Source organism: Sphaerodactylus townsendi, linkage group LG11, assembly GCF_021028975.2.
Source record: "Sphaerodactylus townsendi isolate TG3544 linkage group LG11, MPM_Stown_v2.3, whole genome shotgun sequence".
In the NCBI taxonomy this organism is placed as follows: domain Eukaryota; kingdom Metazoa; phylum Chordata; class Lepidosauria; order Squamata; family Sphaerodactylidae; genus Sphaerodactylus; species Sphaerodactylus townsendi.
In genome coordinates this window covers 12,679,823-12,706,734 of record NC_059435.1, presented here as the reverse complement: position 1 = coordinate 12,706,734, position 26,912 = coordinate 12,679,823, and the positions used below count along the sequence as shown (strand labels likewise).

Here is a 26,912-nt window from a genome sequence, read left to right as displayed (position 1 = left end):
ACTTCTCCACATGGTGGATTCTAATCTGGTGAACCAAGTTTGTTTTCCTGCTCCTACACATGAAGCCTGCTGGGGACCTTGGGCTAGTCACAGTTCTCACAGAACCCCACCTACCTCACATGGTGTCTTTTGTGCAGAAAGGAAGGGAAATAGCTTGTAAGCCACTTTGAGACTGCTTTCAGGAGAGAAAGGTGAGGTATAAATCCAAACTCTTCTTCTATATCAGGGGTCCCCAAACTACGGCCCGGGGGCCAAATGTGGCCCCCTGAAGGCATTTATCCGGCCCGCCAGGCATGGCGGCGATGGCTCCATTCATGTGCAGTGGGGGCTCGAGGGAGAGGAGGAACCGGCCCCAACGGCTGTTGATTGCAATTACATGATGGCACCCCCAAATCTCCATGAATTTTCTGACCCAGAGTTGGAAACCTTACACGTGGCAACTCCTGCTCCGCCCTTCCCTGTCGGCTACTCCATGTGTTGCTCTCAGGCTTTCTGTTCCACCTCACTCCCATTGGCATCAGCCAGGCTGGCGAATCGCTCGCTGGCTGCTAGGGAGGAAGAACCCAGGAAGATACCTAATCCTGGGTTAGATGGAATGCTTCATTGGAAAAGTTCTGCTTTTTTTTTTTACAGGTATTCCACAGCCTCCCCAACAATATTTGGAGCCCACCCTGTACTTGACATACTTTGGTCACTGTTCTAAAAATAGACCATGACAGAAAGGCTGAAACGTGAAATCAAACATTTTACAATCATTTGTGCATAGGAATTTGTTCATAGTTTTTTTTTAGTCCGGCCCTCCAACAGTCTGAGGGACAGTGAACTGGCCCCCTGTTTAAAAAGTTTGGGGACCTCTGTTCTATATATTCAGCAATGTTATTTTCCTGCCATGTTGCTTGTTAAATTCTACCCCTTTCAATCACAGGAATCCCCTTGCTATAATTGTGCAGGTGGTAGAATGAGGTCCCTGCTTCATAGAGCTGTTTGGTATTTGGATGCTTTAAGACACCATGAAAATATCTCCCCCACCCCCTCTGGCAAAAAATGAAATAAAACCCTGAGGGTGTGTGTGTGTGTGTCTTTGCTTAAAGCACCATTTTCCTTCCAAACTGACTCTGAAGCCACTGTAGATGGATATGTAACAAACCTTGGCAACGTTTGTATAAAATAGTGGGATGCCATTAAAACAGCCGTTCACTTTCTAAAGGCCTCCTTATTCGAAGGCAGCATGATTACTGTTTTAAGAAGTCTTCACAGGGCAGATTGCAAGCATTAAATTAGCAGAGAGCTAACAGTAGTGTTTTCTAAATCTGCATAAGTAACAAGGGATGGTTATAATCAGATCTGCAAAGCAAGGAACCGTGTTTTAAAGACACAAGTCTGGCCTGTTGAAGCAATTTGCAGGCAGTGATGGTAAACCTTTGGGGCTTGGCGTGTCAAAATGGCTAACTTGACTCTGCTGGCATGTAAACCCCCTGCCCTGCAAACAGGAGAGAAATAATTATTTACATATTCATTTTTTCTAAAATACAGTCCGATCATATGTGGTTCTACATATTATATAAAGAAAAGTCAAATAATTACAAAAATGGCTCACTCACCCGAATCATCATGGTATGTCACCTTTGACCCACGTGATATAGTTTTGCTATCTCTAGGACGATGGCTATAAGGAGAGGCATTCGGATGCATTTGAAAAGATTAAACAGCACTGAAATTTTAATAGAAACCATGACAGGCGGCTCCCTCAAACCATGTGTGGATTGAAAGTGGGGATTTTTTTATCTATGGGTGACAAGCAGTGACTCAGCTAAAAGGTGACTTTGATCATACCCTCTTTCCCTTTTGGTCTTTCATCCACAGAGCTGACTTCTTTTTCTGCTTTAAAAGTTTCAAATGAAGTCCTTGCTGTCGATTTAGTATCAGTGTCTGAGGTCAGACTTAAGTTTAGTCCTGACTCATGAGCTGCCTGTTCCTTGTGTTATGGCCACAGGTGGCCTTCAGCCAGACTTCTGAAATGCAGGCATCGAGATGAGTTCACGAGAAATTAACTTTAAAAATATCTCAGGGGACAGGCAGCCAGCTGCAGTTACTCTGGAAAGAAATATAAGGCAAAGGCTTAAGGAAACCTCTTTCCTCTTAAGGAAACACTGCGCCTGCCCCATATTTTAGAACACCTTTTTCTGAAACACTTTTTTTTTACTGTTAACTCATAACAAAAAGCAAATTAGCAGAACGTTTGACTTCCCCAACATAATACAGCAACGTTGCCCACTGTGAACTGAATGCCAGGGACCCCCAAATATGAAATAATTCAGCAAATTGTGTGCAAACTAAGGTAAACAACTGTTTCGGTGATTCGTAATAATGCCCATTCAAGCAGGTGATTGTGTGTAGGCAAGTAAATATGTGTTGTTCCTTACCAATAATAGAGTCATTATTTCATAGTAGTCACATATATTGGTGCTACAACAGTGCTTTTTGTGCAAGAGTTGATTATTAAGGCAGGAACAAGTTACATCGCTGGGTGAGTTTTTGTGAGTATGCATTTTTTGCATTGACAAAGTTCAGACTTTCCAAGTGACCGAGACAGGGTGCGCAGTGCCCTCTTCTGGTGGGAAACAGAAATCCAGGGAAGGCAACGTGCTCAGATGCCCGCGGTTTAGAAATTACGACTGAGAAAACAAATCAATTTAGAGCTTATAGGAAAGTTTTCAAACATCTAAATATAAGCCAAAGATACACAACTCCCGAGAACCCAATAATAACAGTGGGATGATAGGTTGAAAAGTCAGTAGGTTCCTTCAGCCTGAAAGACACTACCTCTGTCTGTTCAGGAAATAGATCTAACTTCCTATATGATCCCGAGGCCAGCCGTTTTCAAACCACTTATTCTAAAATAGCGATGCTTACTTCAGTGGGCTATTCCAGCATAAGTGGCTGGTTTAAGCATTGCAACTTAGGTAGCCAAAAACTGCATATATGTCTGATATTAGCTTAAGTTTCTGCAGTTTCTTTTCCCCTGTTCCCCTTGATGCTTTCCTACAGTCAGAATTCTTCTGGGTACAGGCCGTATGTTTAAGGCAGGGGTGTCCAACTCTGGCATTCCAGGGACTACAATTCCCAGCAGCCCCATAGTCCATGAACATCTAGGGCAGTGATTCCCAAAGTGGGCGCTACCGCCCCCTGGTGGGTGCTGCAGCGATCCAGGGGGGCGGTGATGGCCACGGGTGCATTTGGGGGGCGATGAATAACTGTAAGGGGGCGGTGAAAGCATAAAAGAAAGAAGAGAAGATTAAGAAAAATTGATTTATGTATTCCGCTCATAACGCTTAATTTTTCTTTGAACAACGTACCGGACGTTGGCTCGGTTCCCGCATACTCCCTCACTTGCATTGAGGGATGTGCAATCGCGCACTGCTACTGTTCATGTGGTTCCACTGAATTGCTGTTCCAAAACATGTGAGCACTACGAGCATTGCTGCGGGCAACTGCCACTTGTGCGATTGGTCGATCGCAAGGCCAACGCCTGGAGCGGCAGCGGTAGTACTGGCTACTGGCAGCACTACCAGCAGATTTTGGAGCACGCTATGAATCAGGAGATTTAAATTTAAAAATTAAAAAAAAATAATTTCCAGGGGGTGCTAAGTAATATTTTTTTCTGGAAAGGGGGCGGTAGGCCCAATAAGTTTGGGGACCACTGATCTAGGGCGCCAGAGTTGGAAATCCCAGTTTAAGATGTCGGACTAGGACGCCAGGTTCAAATCCGCACTCTGCCATGGAAATTTGCTGGGTGACCTTGGACTAGTCACACAATCTCAGCCCTGACCCTGGCTAGTGTCTAGACCAGGGGTAGGGAACCTGCGGCTCGAGAGCCGCATGTGGCTCTTCTGCCCCTGCACTGCGGCTCCACGAGCCGAGCCACCGGCTTCATCCTTGCCCGCCCTGCAGGCAGCAGGGCAGGCGCACCAATTGCCCGTGGCCGGCTGGGCCGCACGCTTCCCCTCTCCCCCGCCCCATTGGAGCGGGGCGGGTGCTTTCCCAGCGGCTGGTGAGGCCGAGCCGCCGGCTTCATCCTTGCCTGCCCTGCATCCATGCGCTTCTCAGAATGAGTGGAGTAAAAAACCCAATATATACAGTGTTATCTTTATTTTAAATGTCAAAAATTATTTGCGGCTCCAAGTGTTTTCTTTTCCTGTGGAAAACGGGTCCAAATGGCTCTTTGATCGTTAAAGGTTCCCTACCCCTGGTCTAGACACTCAGATCTTGGTGAGGATGACCACAGAATGGGAGGACCCCACGGAATGATGTCGTTTTTGGTGAATTGGGTCCCGACTCGCTTTCCCTGCAGTTATTATTGCAGAACTAATTCAGAACAATGTGATTCTTCTACCGCTTACTCTTGTGACGTGATATGATCACACACAGCACAGATCCCAAGGCAAACGTTTTATTAGCAAAGTTGGCTTCGCTTGCTTTTAGTGACTGATTTTGTTTCTTCTTCTTTTTCCCTTTGAAGGCAATTCCAGCGATTCAGAGGAAGACCAGAATTTCAGTAGCACAGAGAATCACTCTGTCGCCAACACACACAGGGTGTCGGATTCCAAGTCACACACTCACTACACCAAAATAGATATCATCAGGAAAGAGCAAACCAAAAATACCCAGCGTTACAAGTACGATTCACAGAGCACAGACACACTGAATTTCTCTTCAGAGTCCAAACAGGAGACTGAATATGTAAGTATGAGTCTTTGTTTAACTGGAAAAACAACATAGTCCAAGAACGATGCCTTAAATGGATAAAGGCTCTAGATATTGTTCTTTTGTCTGAGCTTGTGAAAACCTCAGAGTTCTTAGAAGAGCGGATTCCAAAATCTGGGCGGCTTCCGGAGATGTAGGTGGTACAGGGCCCGTTATGCATGGAGTGCTTTCTGCGGCATTCTTAGCCCCGCGGTCCCTTCATAGTGGGGTCTCCTTGCATTTCCCTGTTTAAATGTGAGGAGGAACCAGTTGTCTGCTCCTGTTCAGAAGGCTAGATATTGCCTTTAAAGGTAATATCGACGTTGCTTGTATGAATATTGTTGAGGTTGCTTTTGCATTTTTTGGGAAAAGTTGGCGTTGGATTTCAGGGTGGGGGAGGTTCTCCCCCTCCCCCCCCCTTCATTCCTTTGAGGGATCCACGGCCAGCTTGTCCCTAAAAATTGAAAAACTACAAAAAGTGCTATTACCTCTAAAGCACAGGTGTCAAACTCGCGGCCCTCCAGACATTATGGACTACAGTTCCCATCATCCCATGCCAGCATCATGCTGGCAGGGGATGATGGGAACTGTAGTCCATAATGTCTGGAGGGCCGCGAGTTTGGGGTTTTAAAAGAACAAAATAGGCAACTTTCATCTTGCCTTCTGACTGTGGCAACCGAAGAGAAGGGAAACCCCGCAGCAAAAGAGAAACTCACGGTGTCCCCATTCTCACAAACTGCGGTGCGTCCAGGATCTCCTGTGATGCAACTCTGTTGGTCTCAATACAAGAATCTCTGCCCCTCAGGAACTGTATGCGAGTAGCCAGACAACGCCAGTGTATAATCAGCCTTGGCACATAGTAAGCATTTTGTGAGCAAATTAAACCCTTGTGAGGTTACCACAGAAAACTCATACCATGTGGTCCTAAGAACTCTTGCGCTGAAGGATGCCGAATTGAAGGGTTCCCAGTAGATCAACTTAGGATCGTTATCCTCCGTGAATGAGTCCTAGACTTCACCAAATAATTTTAAAGGGTTTTAATTAGACTAGCTCAGGGGTCTGCAACCTGCGGCTCTCCAGATGTTCATGGACTACAAATCCCATCAGCCCTTGCCAGCTTAGGGACACTCTGAAAGCCACCGTGGTGTAGCGGTTGTAATGGTGGACTAGGGTCTGGAAGACCCAAATTCAAATCCCCTGCTGTCATGGAAGCTGGTGGAGTGACTTTGGGCCAGTTCCACACTTCTCGCCTAACCTACCTCACAGGATTGTTGTGCTAATAAAACAGGGAAGAACAGAATCAGGTAAGATGCTTTGAGTGGGACGAAAAGTGAGGTAAATATGAAATAAGGTCTGTTAGGGCCCCGAAGGACAGGTTGTTGCTCAAGATGTGTTCATCTCTCTCTTGTCAGCAGTGAACGTGGGCCTGAGGGCGGATGAAGAAATGGTTTTTATAATATGCAAAGTCAGTCAGATCTAAGATTAGACTTGCCACCGAACGGCTGTAGCTGAAGTGCAATTTCTAGGCAAACTGGGCGAGTTTCACTCAGGAAGGACATTGGACGAATTTTGAGGAAAATGAGCATTTTTTCAGGATGAGGTGAGATTTCTGAGGGGATTCCGCACATCCACAGAGCCAGCGTGGTGTAGTGATTGAAGTGTTGATCTAGGATCTGGGGGACGCATGTTCTAATTTCCACTCAGCCATGGAAGTGTTCTTAGTCTGATCTACCTCACAGGGTAGTTGTGAGGATGAAATGGAGGAGTGGAGAACAATGTGACCACCGTGGGTCCCCGTTACGGAGAAAAGTGGGATGTGAATAAACCATCAACAACCTTTATTGGCCTAACAATACAATATCATCAACAGAAAATTCATTCAGACCAAACGGAGGGGAGAAGCGAAGGAAAACAGAAGAGAAAGAGGACGGAGGGGGAGAAGATATTAATCAAATTTTTCCTTGGAGTGATGAGTTATATATAAATCAAGAAATTTGGCTACTGAATCGGTTACGTCACTGCTAGTATTGTCTAATGAAAAGACAGTCTTCTGCGAGTTAGAGGCATGTTCTCTCTTGTCTAACAACAGTGATAGCAATTTTGTTCTAGGCCAGTGGTGGCGAACGTATGGCACGGGTGCCAGAGGTGGCACTCCGAGCCCTCTCTGTGGGCACGCGCAAACAGAGCCCCCCCCCCACACACACACACACATCTAGGCTGGCCTGGGCCGCTGGGCTCGATTATTAGCATTAAACCTAAGACCTAATTTTGGGGAAGCAGTGTAGGTAACCCTGTTAAGCGCTGTTAAATCCCACTGATTTTCATGCGAAGAACTAAAGTGCAATTCTTTACCTGGGAGTTAGCTCGGTTGCTGGCAATGGGGCTTGCTTCTGAGTAAACCCCCCTAGGGTCGTGATTCACCCGTTCGAAGAGTTGCACGATTGCTTCAAAGCAAAGCCACCAAGCTTACTCCCGAGTAACGCACGCCTCTGAGCCAACCGTTTTTCCTAAACTAAAACCTCAGCATTCAGGTTAAATTGCCGTGTTGGCACTTTGCGATAAATAAGTGGGTTTTGGGTTGCAATTTGGGCACTCGGTCTCGAAAAGGTTCGCCATCACTGTTCTAGGTGCTGTATAGAAGGGGCAGTAGAGTAGGGTAGGTACCATAGAGTCTACACAATCCCCATTCACCAATAATACACGTTCCTTAAGATCAGATGTTGTTCTATCCGTGCCTTGGTTTAGTTTTTGTGATTCCTCCCACAGAAAAGAAAGATGGGGTCATGAAATAGAAACGTCTTGCGTTCCTTCTGGTTCTGTGATCCTTGTAACCCCAAGCAGCAAATTGTAGCCTGTGCTGTGAATGCCGGACTCAGTATCAACCTTTGGCTGAGTATTAAAAGTCCTCCACTGCGCATAAAGCAGCATCGAGCTTCATTAGCGATTGCTCTGCCATGCTGAAAATGCCTCCGGGCTAAATAACACGCGGAGATGAAACGGCCACTGTTCCTTGTTCTTTCGCGCGCTCCTCACAGACAAAGTCCACAGGCCCGGCCGGGTTGTAGGAAATGCGGGCAGAGAATACGCTGGTTCATGTACTGTTCTTGGCAAGAGAGGCGCTTCTCCGTGCCCCGTGCCAGCCGGCACGCAAAAACGTTGCTGGGTATTTCTTGGCTTGTCATCAAAACACTCACGGCTGGTCCCAGACACAGCTCCGTGTTGTTGAAAGGGGGGGGGGGGAAGAAATGCAGGGAGTGACCATTCCAGAAAAACCGACAGAAGCGGAAAGCTCACGGAGAAGCCTGATAAATGTGGAAACTGTCCTTTGCCTGCTTGGCCTGTCGCGAAAGGTAGATGTTCCAGAAGAAATCCGTCCAAAGGAACCTGGCTTTTCAGTGGGCCGTTTCTCCTTCACGGGGAGGAAACCGAAGCTCTGTGTTGTGAAGGAAACAGGCGCACTGTTTTCATTTCCATCCTTTCCACTCCCAGCCTCAAATGTTAAAATCAGAGTTGTATGCGAGGTTACTTTAATTTTTGGGGGGTGCCAAGAGCCGGAAGCATATTGGGGGGGAAATGGCACCCGGAGACAACCCCTTCTCTGAGCGCCCCTGAGCCCCGCTCCCCAGCCTCCGTGCAGGCCAGCTTTTGAAAGCCAGGAGTTTTGAAAGCTGGCTTTTGAAAGCATGGAGGCCCCCCCCCCCCCACCGCGTCCCTGAAGGCCTGCTCCTGCTCTGGGGAGGGCAGAAGCCAAGCCAGCCTGAAGGGAGCTGGGGAGGGCAGGGCACCACAGTCGCCTGCTGCGGAGCTCCCCCTCCGCGTCCCTGCAGGCTGGCTTCTGCTCTCCCCAGGACCTGCAGGGAGGGCAGGAGGGGGGTGGGGAGCCACGGCAGCCGGCTCGAGTGCATGCCATTTTGTCATGTCCCTAGGGCAGTGGTGGCGAACCTATGGCACGGGTGCCAGAGGTGGCACTCAGAGCCCTCTCTGTGGGCACGCGCAAACAGAGTCGCGCCCCCCCCCCATCTAGGCTGGCCTGGGCCACTGGGCTCGATTATTGGCATTAAACCTAAGACCTAGTTTTGGGGAGGCAGGGTAGGTAACTCTGTTAAGCGCTGTTAAACCCCACTGATTTTCATGCGAAGAACTAAAGCACAATCTTTTACCTAGGTCAGCTCAGTTGCTGGCAATGGGGCTTCCTTCTGAGTAAACCTCCTAGGGTCATGATTCACCTGTTCGAAGAGTTGCACGGTTGCTTCAAAGCAAAGCCACCGACTACCACCAAGCTTACTCCCAAGTAACGCGTGCCTCGGAGCCAACCATTTTTTTCTAAACTAAAACCTCAGTATTCAGGTTAAATTGCCGTGTTGGCACTTTGTGATGAATAAGTGGGTTTTGAGTTGCAATTTGGGCACTCGGTCTCGAAAAGGTTCGCCATCAGTGCCCTAGGGTGGTATGCCCCTTCCAAGCACTCAAATCGCCAGGCCAGAGTGGGGAAGGGGGGGTGGGGAGGTGGTGTTGCCTAAGCTGGCTCGCCGGCCTGATATCCCAAGCCCCCTGAAGGGGCCGGATCCAGCCCCTGGGCCACATGTTTGACACCACTGAGTTTAGAAACCTTAATTTTATAAATGAAATTCGTGTGGTTTGACAACGCCACTCATGAAGTTGCGGACACGACCACGTTAGTGCCTTTGTCCTTTGAAAACGGATAGCTGCGAAAGGGGCAGGCAGTGGTGGTGATAAAAATAAGTTCCTGCTAGCGGTTGCTAATCCATGCAAATGCTCCTTCTCTTGCTGTCGGCATTACGATTAAATAAAATAAAGAAGGGGACGGGTCTGTGCAACTAGAAATTACACTGAGATTTTTTTTTTTCGCAGAATGGAACTGCAAATCTTTTCAAGCTTATATAAGCACCTAATTGTCCAGTTCAGAGCTCTTTAAAATTAGTTCCCCAGCTGCTCATTTTTGCAAGGGGAAGGTTTGGGCAGGTGGGTAATTTACAGTGTAATCCGAACAACGCTTTCCTGGAAGTAAATCCCAGTGAAAAGGCCCGTGTGGGATTCTGAATAGCCTTGTTTAAAAATTGCTCTCTTAATTAAATTATTTATCTCTTTTTTAAAAAAAAAAATTAAAAGCATGTGACCTGCAGTCAGTGTGTCTGAACGGCTTTGTTTGTTTAAGAGACTGCAAGTAAGTGCTGCGATTTAAAGAGCATATTCAGAGCTGGGAGCGATTGCCTCGCGGGCACAAATGTACAGGAGCCGTCAGGAGACCGTTTGCTGACTCAAGCTATAAACAAATGCAAAATGCTGGGCCTGTATGTTTTGAGGAAATTTCAGGGGAACAGCGATTCATGAGAAAAAAATGTATTAATATGGCTATTTATACGATCACTGGCTTAATGAAATTGACACCAGTCGTTCATCGTGTTGATGTAGTGATCCGTTATGTGTCTAAGGCCGTAGAATTATTTTTTGAGGGGAACCCTATATTTCTGGCATGCAGTGTGGTTCTGGTTATAGCATTTTGGGGCTTGCTTCCAGGAGGGCTTAGGTTGAAATTTGGACACCCTTGAGCAGGTTATCCCCTCTGGATGCCCTGGGGTTTGTTTCATTTTATTCATTTTTACTCCACCTTTCTTCGTAATGCAGGCCCAAAGCAGCTTATGCCATTCTCCTGGAGCAGCAGTGGCGTAGGAGGTTAAGAGCTCGTGTACCTAATCTGGAGGAACCGGGTTTGATTCCCAGCTCTGCCGCCTGAGCTGTGGAGGCTTATCTGGGGAATTCAGGCTAGCCTGTACACTCCCACACACGCCAGCTGGGTGACCTTGGGCTAGTCACAGCTTCTGGGAGCTCTCTCAGCCCCACCCACCTCACAGGGTGTTTGTTGTGAGGGGGGAAGGGCAAGGAGATTGTAAGCCCCGTTGAGTCTCCTGCAGGAGAGAAAGGGGGGATATAAATCCAAACTCTTCTTCTTCTTCCCCTCCATTTCATTCTCACAACAACCCTGTGGGGTAGATTAAACAGAACATGTGACTGGCCCAAGGTTGCCTGGTGAACTTTCATGGCAAGATGGGGATTTGAACTGAGGTCTCCCAGATCCGAATTCAGTGCTCTAACCACTACACCACACTGGTCTAACGGGATGCGCTGTCCTCACTAGAATTCTCTGGCCCACAGTCTGTCGCTGCCAATTAGGCAAATTCTGTGTCGTCCTTCAGGGACAGCCAGACCCGTTAATTCTAGAGGAAGAGTTTGGATTTATACCCTTCTTTTCTCAAAGTGGCTTACAATCCCTTCTCATCCCAACAGCCGACATCTTGTGAGGTGAATGGGGCTGAGAGTTCCGAGAGAACTGTGGCTGGCCCAAGGTCGCCCGGCAGACTTCATGTGTAAGAGCGGAGAAACAAACCTGCTTCACCTGATAAGAGCCCACAGTTCAGGTGGAGGAGTGGGGAATCAAACCTGTTTCTCCAGATTAGAGTCCGCCACTCTTAACCACTCCACCATACAAAACCTTCACCGTCCTTCAAGAAGAGATGGGTTAATTTTAAAATGAGCATGAAAATCCTTCGCAGGAAGTAACGCTGTGCCAGCTAATGTCACTGGCCTTCCATATGACTGTCATGGCTACTTCAAGGCAGATTTGAAATTTGGACCAGGGACGGTCTGGCTCATGGCTCATCCTCTTAACCGCTACAGCACACAGGTCTCACAACCACTCCCGTTCGCTTTCCGTCAGTACTAGAACAGTGAACGAGAAGATGGAGGAGTCTTCCAGTTGGATATTGTGAGGCAAATTGGGTCAAGCAGTTCTGCTTTCTCATATACGCCAATGGGATTACATCCGGCCTGCTCCTCAACCCTGCAAAGGCTGAATATCTGAAAACAACTTCTGGGATGGGCTTGATTCAGGCCAGTGGTGACAGTCTGAAGGAAACAGATGTGTTTTGGTTCCTTGGCTCGATCTTACAGAGCGACGGCGGCATTGATGGTGAAATAGGGGCGAGAGTCAATGCGACATGGCTGAGGTGGAAGGGAGTCCCTGGTGTTTTTGTGGTAAGAAAATGCCTATACACCTGAAGTTAAAAAAAAAATCTACAAGACCACGGTCCGCCCCATAGTACTCTATGGGTTGGAGTGCTGGCCCGTAACGAAGGTGGCTGAGAGACGACTCCATGTCATGGAAACGCCCATGACTCGCTGGACACTGGGTGTATCCCTCCTTGGCCACATCACCAACGACATGGTCTGAAAACTATTTGGCATTGCGCCCATCGAGGCAAAAATGAGAGAGAGGCGCCTGCGCTGGTTTGGCCATGTCCGACGAGCATGCATCGCCTGTCACATTGAGGTTGCTGGTCGGAGGCCATGCAGACGGCCAAAGCAGCGATGGCAAGATACCATCATTTCGGATCTGAAAATTACAGGCCTGCAATCAGACATCGTGCTCAATCGAGAGGAGTGGCATTTAAAAATCCGAGCAGCGGACCCTGCATTAGTGGGACAGCGCTAGGAAGAAGATTACATCAGACTAGACCAAGAGAAGGGCCTCGGGGTGGTAGTGGATAGCTAAATAACAGTGTTGACCTAGTGTTTGGTTGCTGCGAGAAAGGCAACTTCCGGGCTAGCCATAACTAGAACAGGAATAGAGAATAAAACTGCCACCATCATACATAAGCACTTTTTATTGTCATTGTGCACGCACAACGAAATTTACAGCAGCATTCCTCGATGCACACAATTTCAGACTCATACCCCATCCTCACTCTCCCCTTCCTCCACCCATCCCTACACAGCCCCAAACACACCAACACGAAGCCGCAGAGTTTAGCATCGCCACAGCTCTAGATTAGAAGGTGTCACTAAGCCTCTTTGTCCTAGTTTTGATAGACCTGTATCGTCTGCCGGATGGCAACAGTTCAAAAAGAGAGTGTGCTGGATGAGACGAGTCTGTCAGAATATTTTGGGCTTTCTTTAGGCTTCGGGAATTGTAGAGTTCTTCCAAGGAGGGGAGAGGGCAGCCGATAATCCTCTGTGCAGTAGTGATCACCCTTTGGAGCGCCTTCCTATCTGCCACTGTGCAACTGGAGAACCATACACAGATGCAGTAGGTTAAGACGGTCTTTATACAAATTCATGGTGAGACCAGAGTAGGAATACTGCATGTAGTTCTGGACACCACATCGGGAAAAGGGTGACCTTCAAACGTGCCGGAAAGAGCATCTAAAATGAATCTGCCCTTTAAGGAGCAGTTAAAACAGAAATGTCCAACTGTGGCAGTTCAGATGTTCGTGGACTACAATTCCCATCAGCCCCTGCTGGCATGGCCAGGGGTTGATGGGAATTGTAGTCCATGAACATCTGAAGCACCAGAGTTGGACACCCCTGAGTTAAAATATTTAGGACTGTTTAGCCTGGAAAAAAGCAAGTAAGGGGAGACATGGCAGAAGGCTATAAGATTATTCCTGGAGTAGAGAGAGGGGCTCTGTCATGATCCTAGAACACAAGGTCTGCTGAAGCTGAAGGAAGCATTTCCTCACACAGCGCATAGTTAGGACTCACTGCCATAAGATGTCATGGTGGCCAACTAAGCCACCATAAAGCGAGTAGACAAATTCTTGGAGGATGGGGCTATCAAAGACTATCAGTCATGCTGGGCGCCTGCTTCCTCCAGTGCCAGAGAGAGCAGCAGTGGCGTAGTGGTTAAGAGCAGGTGCACTCTAATCTGGAGAACTGGGTTTGATTCCCCGCTCTGCCACTTGAGCTGAGGAGGCTTCTCTGGGGAATTTGATTAGCCCGTGCACACGCCAACTGGGTGACCTTGGGCTAGTCACAGTTCTTCTGAGCTCTCTCAGCCCCACCCAGCTCACAGGGTGTTTGTTGGGGGGGGGGGGCGGGAGGGAAAGGAGATTATAAGCCCCTTTGAGTCTCTTTATAGGAGAGAAAGGGGAGATATAAATCCAAACTCTTCTTCTTTGAGTCAGTTGCTGGGGGAATGGGGTGGGTATAAGCAGGATAATGCTACTATCTTCCTGTTTGTGGACTTATAAGAGGGAGCTGGCTGGCCACTGTAGGGACAGAATTCTGGACCAGATGGACAAGTCTCCAGGCATCTAGAAAGCTAGCAGAGCAGGGAGAATGCTTTTATCATTTTGCTACCTCATTCTCCTGCACGTGTCAATCAGGCCCTTAGTAGTCTCAATAACTCAGTGTCTCTGAGGCCCCTTCCGCACATGCAGAATAATCCACTTTCAATCCACTTTCAATGCACTTTGCAGCTGGCATTTACTGTGGGGAATTTACGTGCTGCTCCACGCTTCTGGATCCAAAGGATACAAATTTCTGACTTTGTGGGATTGTGCACGTGAAGGAGTGAATTGTGGGCAATTCCTGAAGGCCGCAGCTGAAACTGCATGTTCCTGGTGGTAGTGGAAAGTCCTGTCAAGTTACAGCTAACTTTAAAAAAAAAATTAATTCCCCAGCTGAGGACCGGCTCAGGGCAGCTACCATACATAATTTAATACAATCATAAAACAAAAATTTAAACAATTAATTATTAAAACGTTTCAAAAAAAATTTTCAATGGTGGTGATTTAAGTCAATCAGAAATGTTTGCTCACACAGAGTTCCAAGTTTGCTCGGTCTTGTAGATCATGTTTGAGGGGTGTAGCTTTCGGGGCCAATTTAACTTATGGACAACCATCTCAGCTTTGGTTGCGGGCTTGGCGTAATACCTCAGTCTTTCAGGCTCTGCAGAATTGTTGGGTGTCCTGCAGAACTCTGCTGTTTGCTGGCAGTGAATTCCACCATGTAGGACCCGGACCAAAGAGGCCCTGGCTCTTGGGGAAGTCGTGTGTCCTCAGGGCCGGGAACCATCATTGCTATTGAAGGACCAAAAGGTCTCCTGTGGGCAATATGGGAAGATGCAGTCCCGCAGGTACAACTGATTGAGGTTTCAAGGCAAAGGATGTTCAGAGGTGGCTTGGACTAAGAAAGTCCATGTGGATGAGTGGGGAATTGAACCTGGATCTCCAGATCAGAGTCCACGCTGGCTTTGGGGTGTGCCTAGGTCTGTAAAATAAGCAGCAGTTGAGCCAATCATCTACTCAGGAGGGAGAAGAAAGAAGAAGAGTTGGTTTTTAGACTCTGTTTTCTCTGCCTTTAAGGAGTCTTAAGGCTGCTTACAAAGTCCTTTTCCCTTCCTCTCCCCATAACAGACAGCTTGTGAGGTAGGTGGGCTGAGAGAGTCCGGAGAGAACCGTGCCTAGCCCAAGGTCACTCAGCAGACTTCATTCAGAGGAGTGGGGAATTGAACCTGCTTCTCCAGATTAGAGTCTGCCACCCTTAACCACTACACTATGCTGCCTAAAGGGTTGGATCTAGCCCTTTTCCTGCGGAACATCTGTTTTGATGCTGTCGAAGGCTTTCACGGCCGGAATCACTGGGGTGTTGTGTGGTTTCCGGGCTGTATGGCTGTGTTCTAGCAGCATTCTCTCCTGACGTTTCGCCTGCATCTGTGGCTGGCATCTTCAGAGGATCAGAGATGCCAGCCACAGATGCAGGCGAAACCTCAGGAGAGAATGCTGCTAGAACACAGCCGTACAGCCCGGAAACCACACAGCATCCAAATGTTTTGATGCTATTGCAGATTATTTGACTGGGCTGTGTGTTCAAATGCTGTAAAATTGGAGCCAGCGTTTTCCAAAACCAAGTTTAAAAGTTACACGATCAGTCACATTCTTTCTGTAAAGTGGGCATGAGTTCAGAGGCTTTCAGGTGAGAAGAAAGGGGACTACCCAGTGAGGATCTCCTGTGTTTGTTAAGTAAATCTCAGTTTAAGGATTTGCCCTCTGCTACCACTTTTTTTGGGGCCTGAGTGTTCTTTTGACCAAATTTGCATCCCCATTTTGATGCAAGCCTTTCGCCGAGGTGTAAAATGCTGCCTGCATACAATGATATAATTGCCTGTTTTAAAACAAAGCCAACCCATTGTAATTGACAGGGTCCTTGCCGCCGAGAAATGGAAGACACATTAAACAATCTAAAGATACTGAACGTCTTAAGCCCGAGGGGATTGCATATTCCTAATTGTGACAAGAAGGGATTCTACAAGAAAAAACAGGTGAGTTGCATTTCAATGTTTTGCTCCAGCCTTTACTAACGCGGCAGATCAATTTCCAGCATAACCTTTACTAGGGGTGGGGTGGGAATCGGTGTGCGTTTAAAACTGCACGCTGTTTTAATTGAACGTTAATTTGGCATTAGATTGGGGCACTTGATGACTTGGCTCCGACACAGCGCGCCAGGTGTCGTTGGTGTTTGTGTTTGCCGTTGTTCATGACAACAGATTCAGTCTGAGAAATCTCATTCTAAAGTCGCTGACGAGATGACCCCCAAATCCTAAATACCAGTGCCCTTCAGTTTAAAAAAAGAAACAGCTCTCTGAAGGAAGGGGAAGAGAGAGAGAGAGAGACTAGCAAAATGCTGCCATCTCACCATATGACTGTAATGGATCAACGCTTTTGAATTGCAAATAGCTGCCCGAGGGTTCCTAGAAGGATTGAATCGGGTCAGATTACAGACAGCAACCTGAGGAACCCCATATGGCTGTACTTTATGTGCTCCGGAGGATTGCTTCCAAGATCTAGGTGATGTGATCGAGAAAGTGATACCCGCTCAGCATTTACTCCACCGTAACATGGCCTCTCCACCACCCCGGGTTTTCCATCTGCGTCGGCCTGCGAGGTTGTGACCTTTTTGACAAATGCAGCTCACCCAAGCTTTGCTTCATGTAAACTGAACTACAACAATGTGCTTCATTAGCATTGCTTCTGCGAATAACGTTGCTGATCGCTTGAGTTCATTCACTTCTGAGTGAATATTTCTTCTTGTTCCAGTGGGTTTTTTTTTTAAATGTGATTTCTTCCTTGGTTTAAGGTAGAACTTTTGCTGAGTCGATCACATAGGTCTGCAAAATTCAGGCTGCAAACGTATCACACTGCCATTCAAAAGGCTGTACATCAAAAACAGATCAGATCAGGGCAGCATATCAATCAGGATAGTATTCTGTACTGAAGTTGAACATCGCTTTGTTCCTGCAGACAATGCAGTGCAGACGGAAGCAAAGATGGAAAATTGTGAGAAAGTAGCTGCAAGATAATTAGAAGCTAACGCTTCCGTGCTGATGTCAAAACCTAGGAGTCATTCCGCACATGCAGAATAATGCACTTTCAAACTGCTTTCAGTGCTCTTTGAAGCTGTGCGGAATGGCAAAATCCACTTGCAAACAGTTGTGAAAGTGCTTTGAAAATGCATTATTTTGCGTGTGCGGAAGGGGCCTTGGAGTCATTCTGATTCCTCTTGTATTCTGGAACTGTGTCACTTAGGCCCTTTCGCACGTGCAGAATTGTTTGCAAGGGGATTTTGCTATTCAACACAGTAAACGCCAGCTGCAAAGTGCATCAAAAGCAAAAAGTGCATTATTCTGCATGTGCGGAAGGGACCCTGCAGTCGTGTTATGTGTACGTGGTTGTGTGCATCCTGAACTGCCCAAACTAGCCAGATCTCATTGGCTTTTCGAAGCTAAGCCAATGAGCAGCAGTGGCGTAGGAGGTTAAGAGCTCATGTATCTAATCTGGAGGAACCAGGTTTGATTCCCAGCTCTGCCCCCTGAGCTGTGGAGGCTTATCTGGGGAATTCAGATTAGCACTCCCACACACGCCAGCTGGGTGACCTTGGGCTAGTCACAGCTTCTCAGAGCTCTCTCAGCCCCACCTACCTCACAGGGTGTTTGTTGTGAGGGGGGAAGGGCAAGGAGATTGTCAGCCCCTTTGAGTCTCCTGCAGGAGAGAAAGGGGGGATATAAATCCAAACTCTTCTTCTTCTTCTTCTAAGCTAAGCAAGGTTGGTCTTTTGCGTCACCTGCTGCCACTCATATATTGCTGGTTCTTCTCAGGCACAAGCAGTGGTACCGGAGATTTTCAAAAGTAGCCCTTGAGGTTGATCGATTAGGTTTTAATAAAAAAGGCCGTGGACGAGTCATTCTCTCCCATCTTTGTGGCATAGTCTGCATTTTTGATTTAGTGAGCTTCAGCTAGGACAGTGATGGCGAACCTTTTCGAGACAGAGTGCCCAAATTGCAACCCAAAACCCCCTTATTTATCGCAAAATGCCAACACGGCAATTTAACCTGAATACCGAGGTTTTAGTTTAGAAACTCGTTACTCGGGAGTAAACTTGGTGAAGCAACCATGCAATGCTTCAAATGGGTGAATCACGACCCTAGGAGGGTTTACTCAGAAGCAAGCCCCATTGCCACCAACCGAGCTTACTCCCAGGTGAACGATCGTGCCCAGGCCAGCCTAGATGTGTGTGTGTGTGTGGGGGGTGATTTTCTGCCTCTCTACATGATAGACCAGTGGTGGCGAACCTATGGCACGGGTGCCAGAGGTGGCACTCAGAGCCCTCTCTGTGGGCACGCGCAAACAGAGTGCCCCCCCTCACATCTAGGTTGGCCTGGGCCACTGGGCTCCATTATTAAAGAAGGCATTAAACCTAAGACCTCGTTTTGGGGAAGCAGTGTAGGCAACCCTGTTAAGCGCTGTTAAACCCCACAGATTTTCATGCGAAGAACTAAAGCGTGATCCTTTACCTGGGAGTAAGCTCGGCTTCTGGCAGTGGGGCTTGCTCCTGAGTAAACCCTCCTAGAGTCATGTTTCGCCCATTGGAAGAGTTGCACGGTTGCTTCAAAGCAAAACCACCGACTACCACCAAGCTTACTGCCGAGTAACGCATGCCTTGAAGCCAACCGTTTTTCTAAACTAAAACCTCAGTATTCAGGCTAAATTGCCGTGTTGGCACTGTGCGATAAATAAGTGGATTTTGGGTTGCAATTTGGGCACTCGGTCTCGAAAAGGTTCGCCATCACTGTGACAGACTCTGTGCACACATGCCCACAGAAAGGGCTCTGAGTGCCACATCTGGCACCCGTGCCATAGGTTCGCCACCGCTGAGCTAGGAGGATCACCCAGCCTTCCCGTGAATGGTTTCTCAATCCACACTCCCAGCTTCCAGTTTCAATTTTGCAGCGGCTCAGCAGCGCTGACTGCAGGGTTTTCATTAGAAAATATTATTAGTAAAGCATTCTCTATGTGTTTAAGCTTCCCTTTTATGTGGCTTGGGTCTTGGAAATGAGGAAAGTCAACATAAATTGACCAGCCAACCTGCTGTGGATTCCAAGGAGTCCACAGACTTCCCTATTGGAAAACTGCTGCTCTGTGGATCATTTATATATTGACTTTCTCCCCAAGTGGCATCGAAAGACCGTTTGCAGGCGACCCGAAACATATTAAAGGCAGAGATAGATATATTGAACATAGTGGTTAAGTCCATATTTTGCTCCTAGCCTTTTAACAGTATACAAATAAAGATAGGAATAATCCCGGTTGCCGCCACAGCTAACCCCGTAACCCTGGTCTTGACTTCCCCACTATTTTTTGATACTTCCATTATTGCTTTAAGAGGTCTGTTAAATATTGGAGCTAGCAAGGAAAGCAACTAGTTTAGTAATAAATTCATGAGCCACCTTCGGTGTACAGTTAACATATAAACAAGCAATGACCAGAAAATATTGTGATGTGAAATTATACATAAATGTTGTACTTCTCATTGGGAGAGACTGTAGTAGAATCACTGTTAAAAAATACTACAGGACACAGGGAAAGTTGTAGGTACCATACTTATCTGGGGCCTTGAATCTATCAAAACTTCTTTGACAGAAGTGAGTTCCAGTTAATATAAGAGACAAGAGTCAAATAACTGTTGGCTTTCATAGATTTGGAGGGAAGGCTAATCTGGAGGCTTTCCTTCCTCCAGCCAACAATTCATTTGTGAAGAGCCCTGAAATATCTTTTGTTCCCAGCGCAGTGAAGCTCATGCAGAGCGGTGGATTTTAATCTGGAGAACTGTTCGAGACTCCTCCATATGAGTGGTGGACTCTTATCAGGTGAACTGTATTTGTTTCCCAACTCCTTCACACATGAAGCCTGCTGAGTGAGACTTGGGCCAGTCACAGTTCTCTCTGAACTCTTCTCAGCCCCACCTCCCTCAATGCAGGTGTGTCTGTTGTGGGGAGAGGAAGGGAAGGAGTTTGTAAGACAGCAGCAGTGGCGTAGAAGGTTAAGAGCTCATGTATCTAATCTGGAGGAACCGGGTTTGATTCCCAGCTCTGCCGCCTGAGCTGTGGAGGCTGATCTGGGGAATTCAGATTAGCCTGGGCACTCCCACACATGCCAGCTGGGTGACCTTGGGCTAGTCACAGCTTCTCGGAGCTCTCTCAGCCCCACCCACCTCACAGGGTGTTTGTTGTGAGGGGGGAAGGGCAAGGAGATTGTCAGCCCCTTTGAGTCTCCTGCAGGAGAGAAAGGGGGGATATAAATCCAAACTCTTCTTCTTCTAAGACACTTTGAGACTCCTTACAGGAGAGGAAGGCTAGGTATAAATTGGAACTCTTCCTCCTCATTGTTTAGAATTGAACTTGAGAAAGGAATTCTGAGGAAATCAAAAGTTTGCTTCGAATTTCGGTAGTATGTCTTTATTCTCCAGGTTACTGATTAGGAATGTATTTTAAAGTGTTTTTGACAGCTGTTTATGTGCACAATAGATTGAGTTGTTGTGCATTCTCTCTTGCAACCTGTTTTTCAGGATTCATGTGTTTGGTTCCCTTTTACAAAGAACTAGGCAATTAATTTCATTCCTTGTATGCTGCCCAGAGCCCTGCCCTGACTGGGAATGGGTGGGATATACATTTAATAAAATAAATAGGAAAAAAGGGATGGAACCTATGGAAAGTGAGCAGTGGTTCAAAAAGGACCGCGGGGGGTAGACAAGATACTGTGCGTCAGTAGAGACCGAAGGCTTGAAGCTGCAGTCTAGATTTTTAATGGTCCTTAAACTTTGATGAGAAGCATTTTTGCCCCCTGACGCCTCTCAAATACAACAGGCTGAGATTTTGAAGATGCTGCTAGATTTCTTACTGGAGGCCATACTGAGTTCAGTCTTTCTAACTTTTTTTGCTTGCAAGCAAGGAGGAAGTTGTCTTCTTTGACCAGCCGAAAAGGCTGTGTGGGTAGGGTTGCCAACTCCAGGGTGGGAAATACCTGGAGAATTTGGGGGTGTTGCCTTAGGAGTGTTGAATTTGGGAAAGGGAAGAATTCCAGTGGGGTATAATTCCATGGGATCCACTTTGCAAAACAGCCATTTTCCCCCAGAAAAACTGACATGGAGATCAGTTGGAATCCCAGATCTCCAGGCCCACTCTGGAGGTTGCCAGCCCTACGTATGAATCACGGGACCTGCATCTACAAAAGCCATTTGGGATAGGGACTGCAGGATGAAGGGGGATTGAGCGTCCTAGCCTTTTGGTGGGAGAAGCTGGAAGGATCCAACCCATTCTCTGTTTGTGCTGGTCCTGCTTGGCTGACTTATTTCTGTGTTGGTCCTGCTTTGCTGACTTATTTCTGGAAATCATTGCACATGTTTAGTCTGGTACTGTCAGTGGGGTACAGTGGGGTACTGTCAGTGGTGAGTTGTTTGCTTCAAGCAGTTTTGTAAACAGCGTTGCAAAAACGTACATTTCTTACACGAGGAAGGTGTAGTTCAAACACACAATGTCTTACTGTGAAAATGCATTCACCCAGATAAATAGGTAGGTAAAATTTCCAGATTCCATAACAATATAACAAAAGTAACTGTTCAGGCAATAAGAGTTATCTAGTACCTATTGTAGGGTTAAGCTCAAAGTATTTGCGCATGTGCAGCAGAAGGCAGTTTGCAGTGCGCAGAGCACTGACTGGGGCATGCTGGTGACATCACTTCCCGCCTCACCATCCCCTTTAAATTTCTTTTTGAATGGACCAGCCTTTCAAAGTTGAGCACCAGCAGCTAAGAACATAAGGGAATGAGTGAGTGCTGCACCTTTTTAAAAAAATGACAGTATACCTGAGTATTTGGTGAAGATCTTGACTGGATGGCCCAAGTTGGCCCAGTCTTGTCAGATCTCAGAAGCTGAGCTGGGATGGCCCTTGGATGGCAAACCACCTTTGCTTCTTTCTCTAATGGGTTACCATAAGTCGGCTGCTGCGTGATAACTCTTTATATACACCTATTTGGTGGAGGGGTGGGAAAGCTGGGGTCATTCTCTGGGGGAGGGGGAGGGTGGAATTCTGTTGAACAGCATGATTGGATACACCCTTATCCTCCACAGTTCCTTCATTTCTCATTGCCCCGGTACAAATTGCTTAACAAAAGTCTTCAACTGCCCGCGTACAATGTGCTTTTTGTACCTCCTGCCTCAATGAAGGCATCATAAATTAAGAACCGTTTGGAATCAAATTAATCACCCCTGGGCGTAGGCTTCTGCCAGAACGGACACTTCCCGGGGCATTACTTGGAACAATAACGGAAGAAATGCTCCTTGAAATCCGCGCTCGCTGGCTCTCACAGCTATCGTTTGCAGTAATTTCAGACAGAGGCTCCATGGAACGACAGCTGTTGCCGGCGTCCATGTTGGCATGAGTGTTGGATACATTCCACCCAGTGAGCGGATACCGGTGTCCCAGCTGCTGTGCTCCGGAAGGACCGGGCGCTTGCAGCGCTGCTCCAAACGGTCCATCGGAATATCTGACGCTTCCAAATGTGCCCTTGGGGATCTCTCCTGTCGGATGCACAGGATTCTTGAGAAGTCCCGTGTGCTCTTCTGGCCCCTTAGCCAATCCCCGCGTATAATCACGCCTTCCCTTCTCCCCTTTTTGGCGTAGAACCAAGTAGGCATTCGTTCTCTCCTAGAGCTCGCCGCAGGCAGATATGAACAACGTAATGAAAAAGGGGAGCGTTTCTGAAAGAACACTGAGGGGGCTGATTGCCAGGAGTCGATTGGTAAATTGTAGTAAAGCAGTCCAAGCTTTGCTCCCAACCTGAGCTCGATTCCGGCGGAAGCTAGTTTCAGGTAGCCGAGTGAAAGTTCGCTCAGCCTTCTGAGATCGGTAAAATGAGCTTCCTGGAGGTAAAGCGTAGGCAACTGGGGAAGGCAACACAAACAACCCCATAAACAAAGTCAGTCTAGTAAACGTGGTAATGTGACGTTGCCCCGTGGGTCGGTAATGACCCAATACTTGCACTCTCTTTACCTTTAAAAAGCAACAACTGATAGTCTTATTGAAGTTGAGGTTGTGATCAGATTGACTAACAGGATGAAGACTTGGTGACTAAGTACATTTAGGGCAGGGGTAGGGAACCTTTAACACTCAAAGAGCCATTTGGACCCGTTTTCCATGCGAAAAGAAAACACTTGGAGCCGCAAATAATTTTTGACATTTAAAATAAAGATAACACTATATATATAGGCCTTTTACCTTTTACTCCTCGGCTCGTTTCCCCGAGAAGCGCATGGATGCACCTCGGCCCGGCTACTGCAGCAGGTGGGCAAGGATGAAGTCGGCAGCTCGGGCTCTCCGGCCACCGGGAAAACGCCTGCCCCGCCTCCAACGCGGGCGGTAGAGGGGAAGCCCTCCCAGCGCTGGCAGCCCAGCCGATCATGGGTGAAGTTGGTAGGCGTCACTGCTGCCTGCAGGGTGGGAAAGGATGGGGCCGGCGGCTCAGCTCGTGGAGCCACAATGCAAGGGCAGAAGAGCCGCATGCGGCTCTCGAGCCGCAGGTTCCCTACCCCTGATTTAGGGGCTTATACTTTGTCTTCAGCCTTTCTGGTCACCTTTGGCTCTCATGTTTATCTCCTCTGGAAGAAACGTGTTTTGCCGCATCATGTTGACTCCTCTACTATACAAATGTTGATCTGCCCCAAGGTCCCCAACCTTTTTTTTGAACCTGCAGGCACTTTGGGAATTCTGACACAGGGTAGTGGGCACAGCTGTAAAATGACTGGCGCAGCAGCTGGAGCCGGCTACAAAATGAACGCCCCAGCTACTGCACAGCGATTCAGAAAAAGAAAATGAAAAAAGTATAGCATAGCCCACTTTCCAAAAACACTTGGCAGGTGTCAGAAAAGGTGCTGGCAGGCACCACGTTGGGAACCTCTGGTAAATATGTACGAACATATATTTGTGCTTTGGGTAGAAAGTTGTCATCCCTGGTGATTGTCTAGTTCAGGGGTGGGCAATTATTTTTTCCATGGGGCCGCATAAGAAACAGAAAATATTGTGGAGGGCTGGGCCAAAAGGCAGGGGAGCGAGGCGCTTTTGAAAGCCCCGCAGAAGCCAGCAGCCAAGGCAACCGGCTTCTGCGGGGCTTTCAAAGATGCCTCGCTCCCCAGCACGGCAGGGGGGCCAGTCAGGGTCATCCGGTGGGCCGGATGTGGCCCGCGGGCCGTATAATGCCCAGGTCTGGTCTAGTTTGAATCTCTGATTCCATCTGACATTAACTCCAGGAAAGAAGCAAGTGCTGCATTAAAGGAATTTAAAAATGTAGTTCCAGGGAACACGTCGAGCCTACAAGACACGCCCACATCATGAGTTTCCACTGCTCAGTTTTTGCAACATCAGAAAAACAGGTTTTGTTTCTTGCTACCAGAGATCTTCCATTTACTTTCTTATCTTGTGGAGCAAGTTTATCCTGCTGTGTTCCACTGACCTGCAAATCCACTTGGTCACGGGATTACATCTTATTGGGCGTCACTCCAGAAAACCCTTGCGGATTTGAGTTATTTCCAGTGTAATATCTGCCCCACCTCTACGGTGCCTTTTCTTTGCCTGTTGCCTGCATCCAGTTTAGGATGCTACCTGAAGTAGGGTTGCCAACTCCCAAGTTGTGAAGATTTGGTGGTGGAGCCTGGGGTGGGGTCCGGGGGGGGGGGGGGGGAGGAATCTGGGGAGGGGAGAAACCTCAGCTGGGTATAATGCCGTAGAGTCGGTCCTCCAAAATCAGCCAGCTTTTCCCGGAGAACTGATCCCAGTAGTCTGGAGATCATTTGTAGTTCTGGGAGATCTCCAGGCCCTATCTGGAAGTTGGCAACCCTCGCCTCTGGCTTATATTCCCACCATAATAATGTGACGGCTTCACAGCTGAAGCAATTCTTGCCCTTCCCGTCTTCCATGGTTATTTGTGCGGGTCAAGTATTGTCAAGTTGCAGTTGACTTATGGTGACCTCAGCGCAGGATTTTCAAGACAGGCGAGGAGTAGAGGTGGTTTGCCATTGCCTTCCTCTGCAGAGGCTTCCTTGGTTGTCTCCCTTCTGTGTACTGACTCTGCTGAGCTTCTCTGATGCGATTGAGCTACACTACGCTGCCTCTCCTCCCTACACGGTTATTTAACTCATGCAAAAACAGACCTGAGGATCAGATCGCCCATGTGGCATTTTAAAACAAGTTATTTTGTTTGCTTCCTTCCTTGCTGCTGTTGCTAGCTTGGATGCAAATTCTGTAGCATTTGTATTGCCGGAGGCGTTCATGACCAGAATCAACTGGCTGTTGTGGATTTTTTTTTTGGGGGGGGGGGGGTGTAAGTGGCTGTGGTCTGGTAGTTTTTGCTCCTTACGTTTTGGCTGCACCTGGGGCTGGCATCTGCCACAGGCAAAACGTTAGGACCGAAAGCTGCCAGACCACGGCCAAACGCCCCGGAATACGCACAACAGTCAGTAGCATTTGTTTTCTGGAAAACAAAAGAATGCTTCCCCGCTGTAAAAAGCTGTCGTGAACCAAGAGTGACAACAGCAGTTCCTTCCCCCAGCCAACTGGCTCTGTGCGGAGCTTGCGCCGTTTGTGTTGAATATTCCCAGAAGGCTTTTGGGCTGCAGAACAGAAGGTGATAGGAATTGGTTTTGCATTGCCTTGGGAATCTCCTTCACTGGCATTAATCCCATCTGAGCAGCAGGGTCGCCTGTGTGCTTTCCTCAAGCATGTCTGCTTGGAATCCTACTCAGGTGTTTTCAGTGAGGTTCACTCTCAGCAAATTACACTGGAAATCTTTCAGGCATCCTGTTTTCAAGCTTCCTCCCCTGTAATTATGTTGAGGGATAGAAGCTTACTGTTTGCAGGTGGGGTCCCACTATTGTCAGGGACCGGTGGTGTCCTGGTACCTGCCCTAGGTGTTGTTACTCTACTAGCCCAGTCAACAGGGTTGACTGGGAACGGTTGCTGCTGCGCTGCCTCCAGTGGGCTGCCGGCTGGTGCAGGGAGGCAGCAAACACCAGAAACTCCCCGGCTGCCTGAAAGCCCCCAAAGCACGCTCCAGAGTTTCGCCAGAAGTGTTCCCAGATCCAAAGTCCAGCTCTGCCACCAGAATACCCCCAGCCGTGCTGTCATCCTCCTGGACGTCAACGTAGCTCTGGGGGTCAGACTCTCTTGTGGGTCGCCCCCGCAGTTTGCTCTCCCTGCTGGTGTCATTGCCAGTTATGCCAGCGGGGTGGGCAAATGTGCCGTGCCAACTCCAAGCACCCATTCTGCCCCCCCCCCCCCGCCCCCGCAATAGGAATGGGCTGTAGGTCTGCTAAACTGCTGATTCACCTCCATAATAAACCCATCGCTGGCTTTGCTTGTAAGTAATTTATTCACACTTCCCGCCAGCGTGATTTGTTTTCATTCAGATAGGAGAAATGATGGACCGGATGGAGGAGTTGACAGTCGTTAGGTTACTTGCTTCATCTTTAGAGATCTACTTCACAGCAGTGGCATAGGAGCAGCAGTGGCGTAGGAGGTTAAGAGCTCGTGTATCTAATCTGGAGGAACCGGAGGGTTTTTGGGATTCTCAGCTCACCAATAGTCAGCCTGAGCTGTGGAGGCTTATCTGGGGAATTCAGATTAGCCTGTGCACTCCCACACACGCCAGCTGGGTGACCTTGGGCGAAATCACAGCTCAGACTCCCTCAGCCCCACCTACCTCACAGGGTGTTTGTTGTGAGGGGGGAAGGGCAAGGAGATTGTAAGCCCCTTTGAGTCTCCTGCAGGAGAGAAAGGGGGGATATAAATCCAAACTCTTATACTCTTCTTCTTCTAAAAACAAATGGAAAAAAACCAGTTGCTTAAAAACCAGCCCCACCTCCCTCACAAGGTGTCTGTTGTGGGGAGAGGAAGGGAAGGAGTTTGTAAGACAGCAGCAGTGGCGTAGAAGGTTAAGAGCTCATGTATCTAATCTGGAGGAACCGGGTTTGATTCCCAGCTCTGCCG

At 47.9% G+C, this 26,912-nt stretch overlaps 1 protein-coding gene across 1 annotated transcript in view; it reads left to right on the top strand.

Moving 5' to 3' along the window:
• The window catches only part of IGFBP3 (insulin like growth factor binding protein 3), a 44,492-nt gene that overhangs the window by 5,649 nt on the left and 11,931 nt on the right, over positions 1-26,912 (top strand). Inside the window, exons 2-3 of the mRNA XM_048511865.1 lie at positions 4,520-4,740; positions 15,743-15,862. Of these exons, the coding sequence (XP_048367822.1) occupies positions 4,520-4,740; positions 15,743-15,862 (341 nt within the window). The remainder of the gene's footprint in view (positions 1-4,519; positions 4,741-15,742; positions 15,863-26,912) is intronic.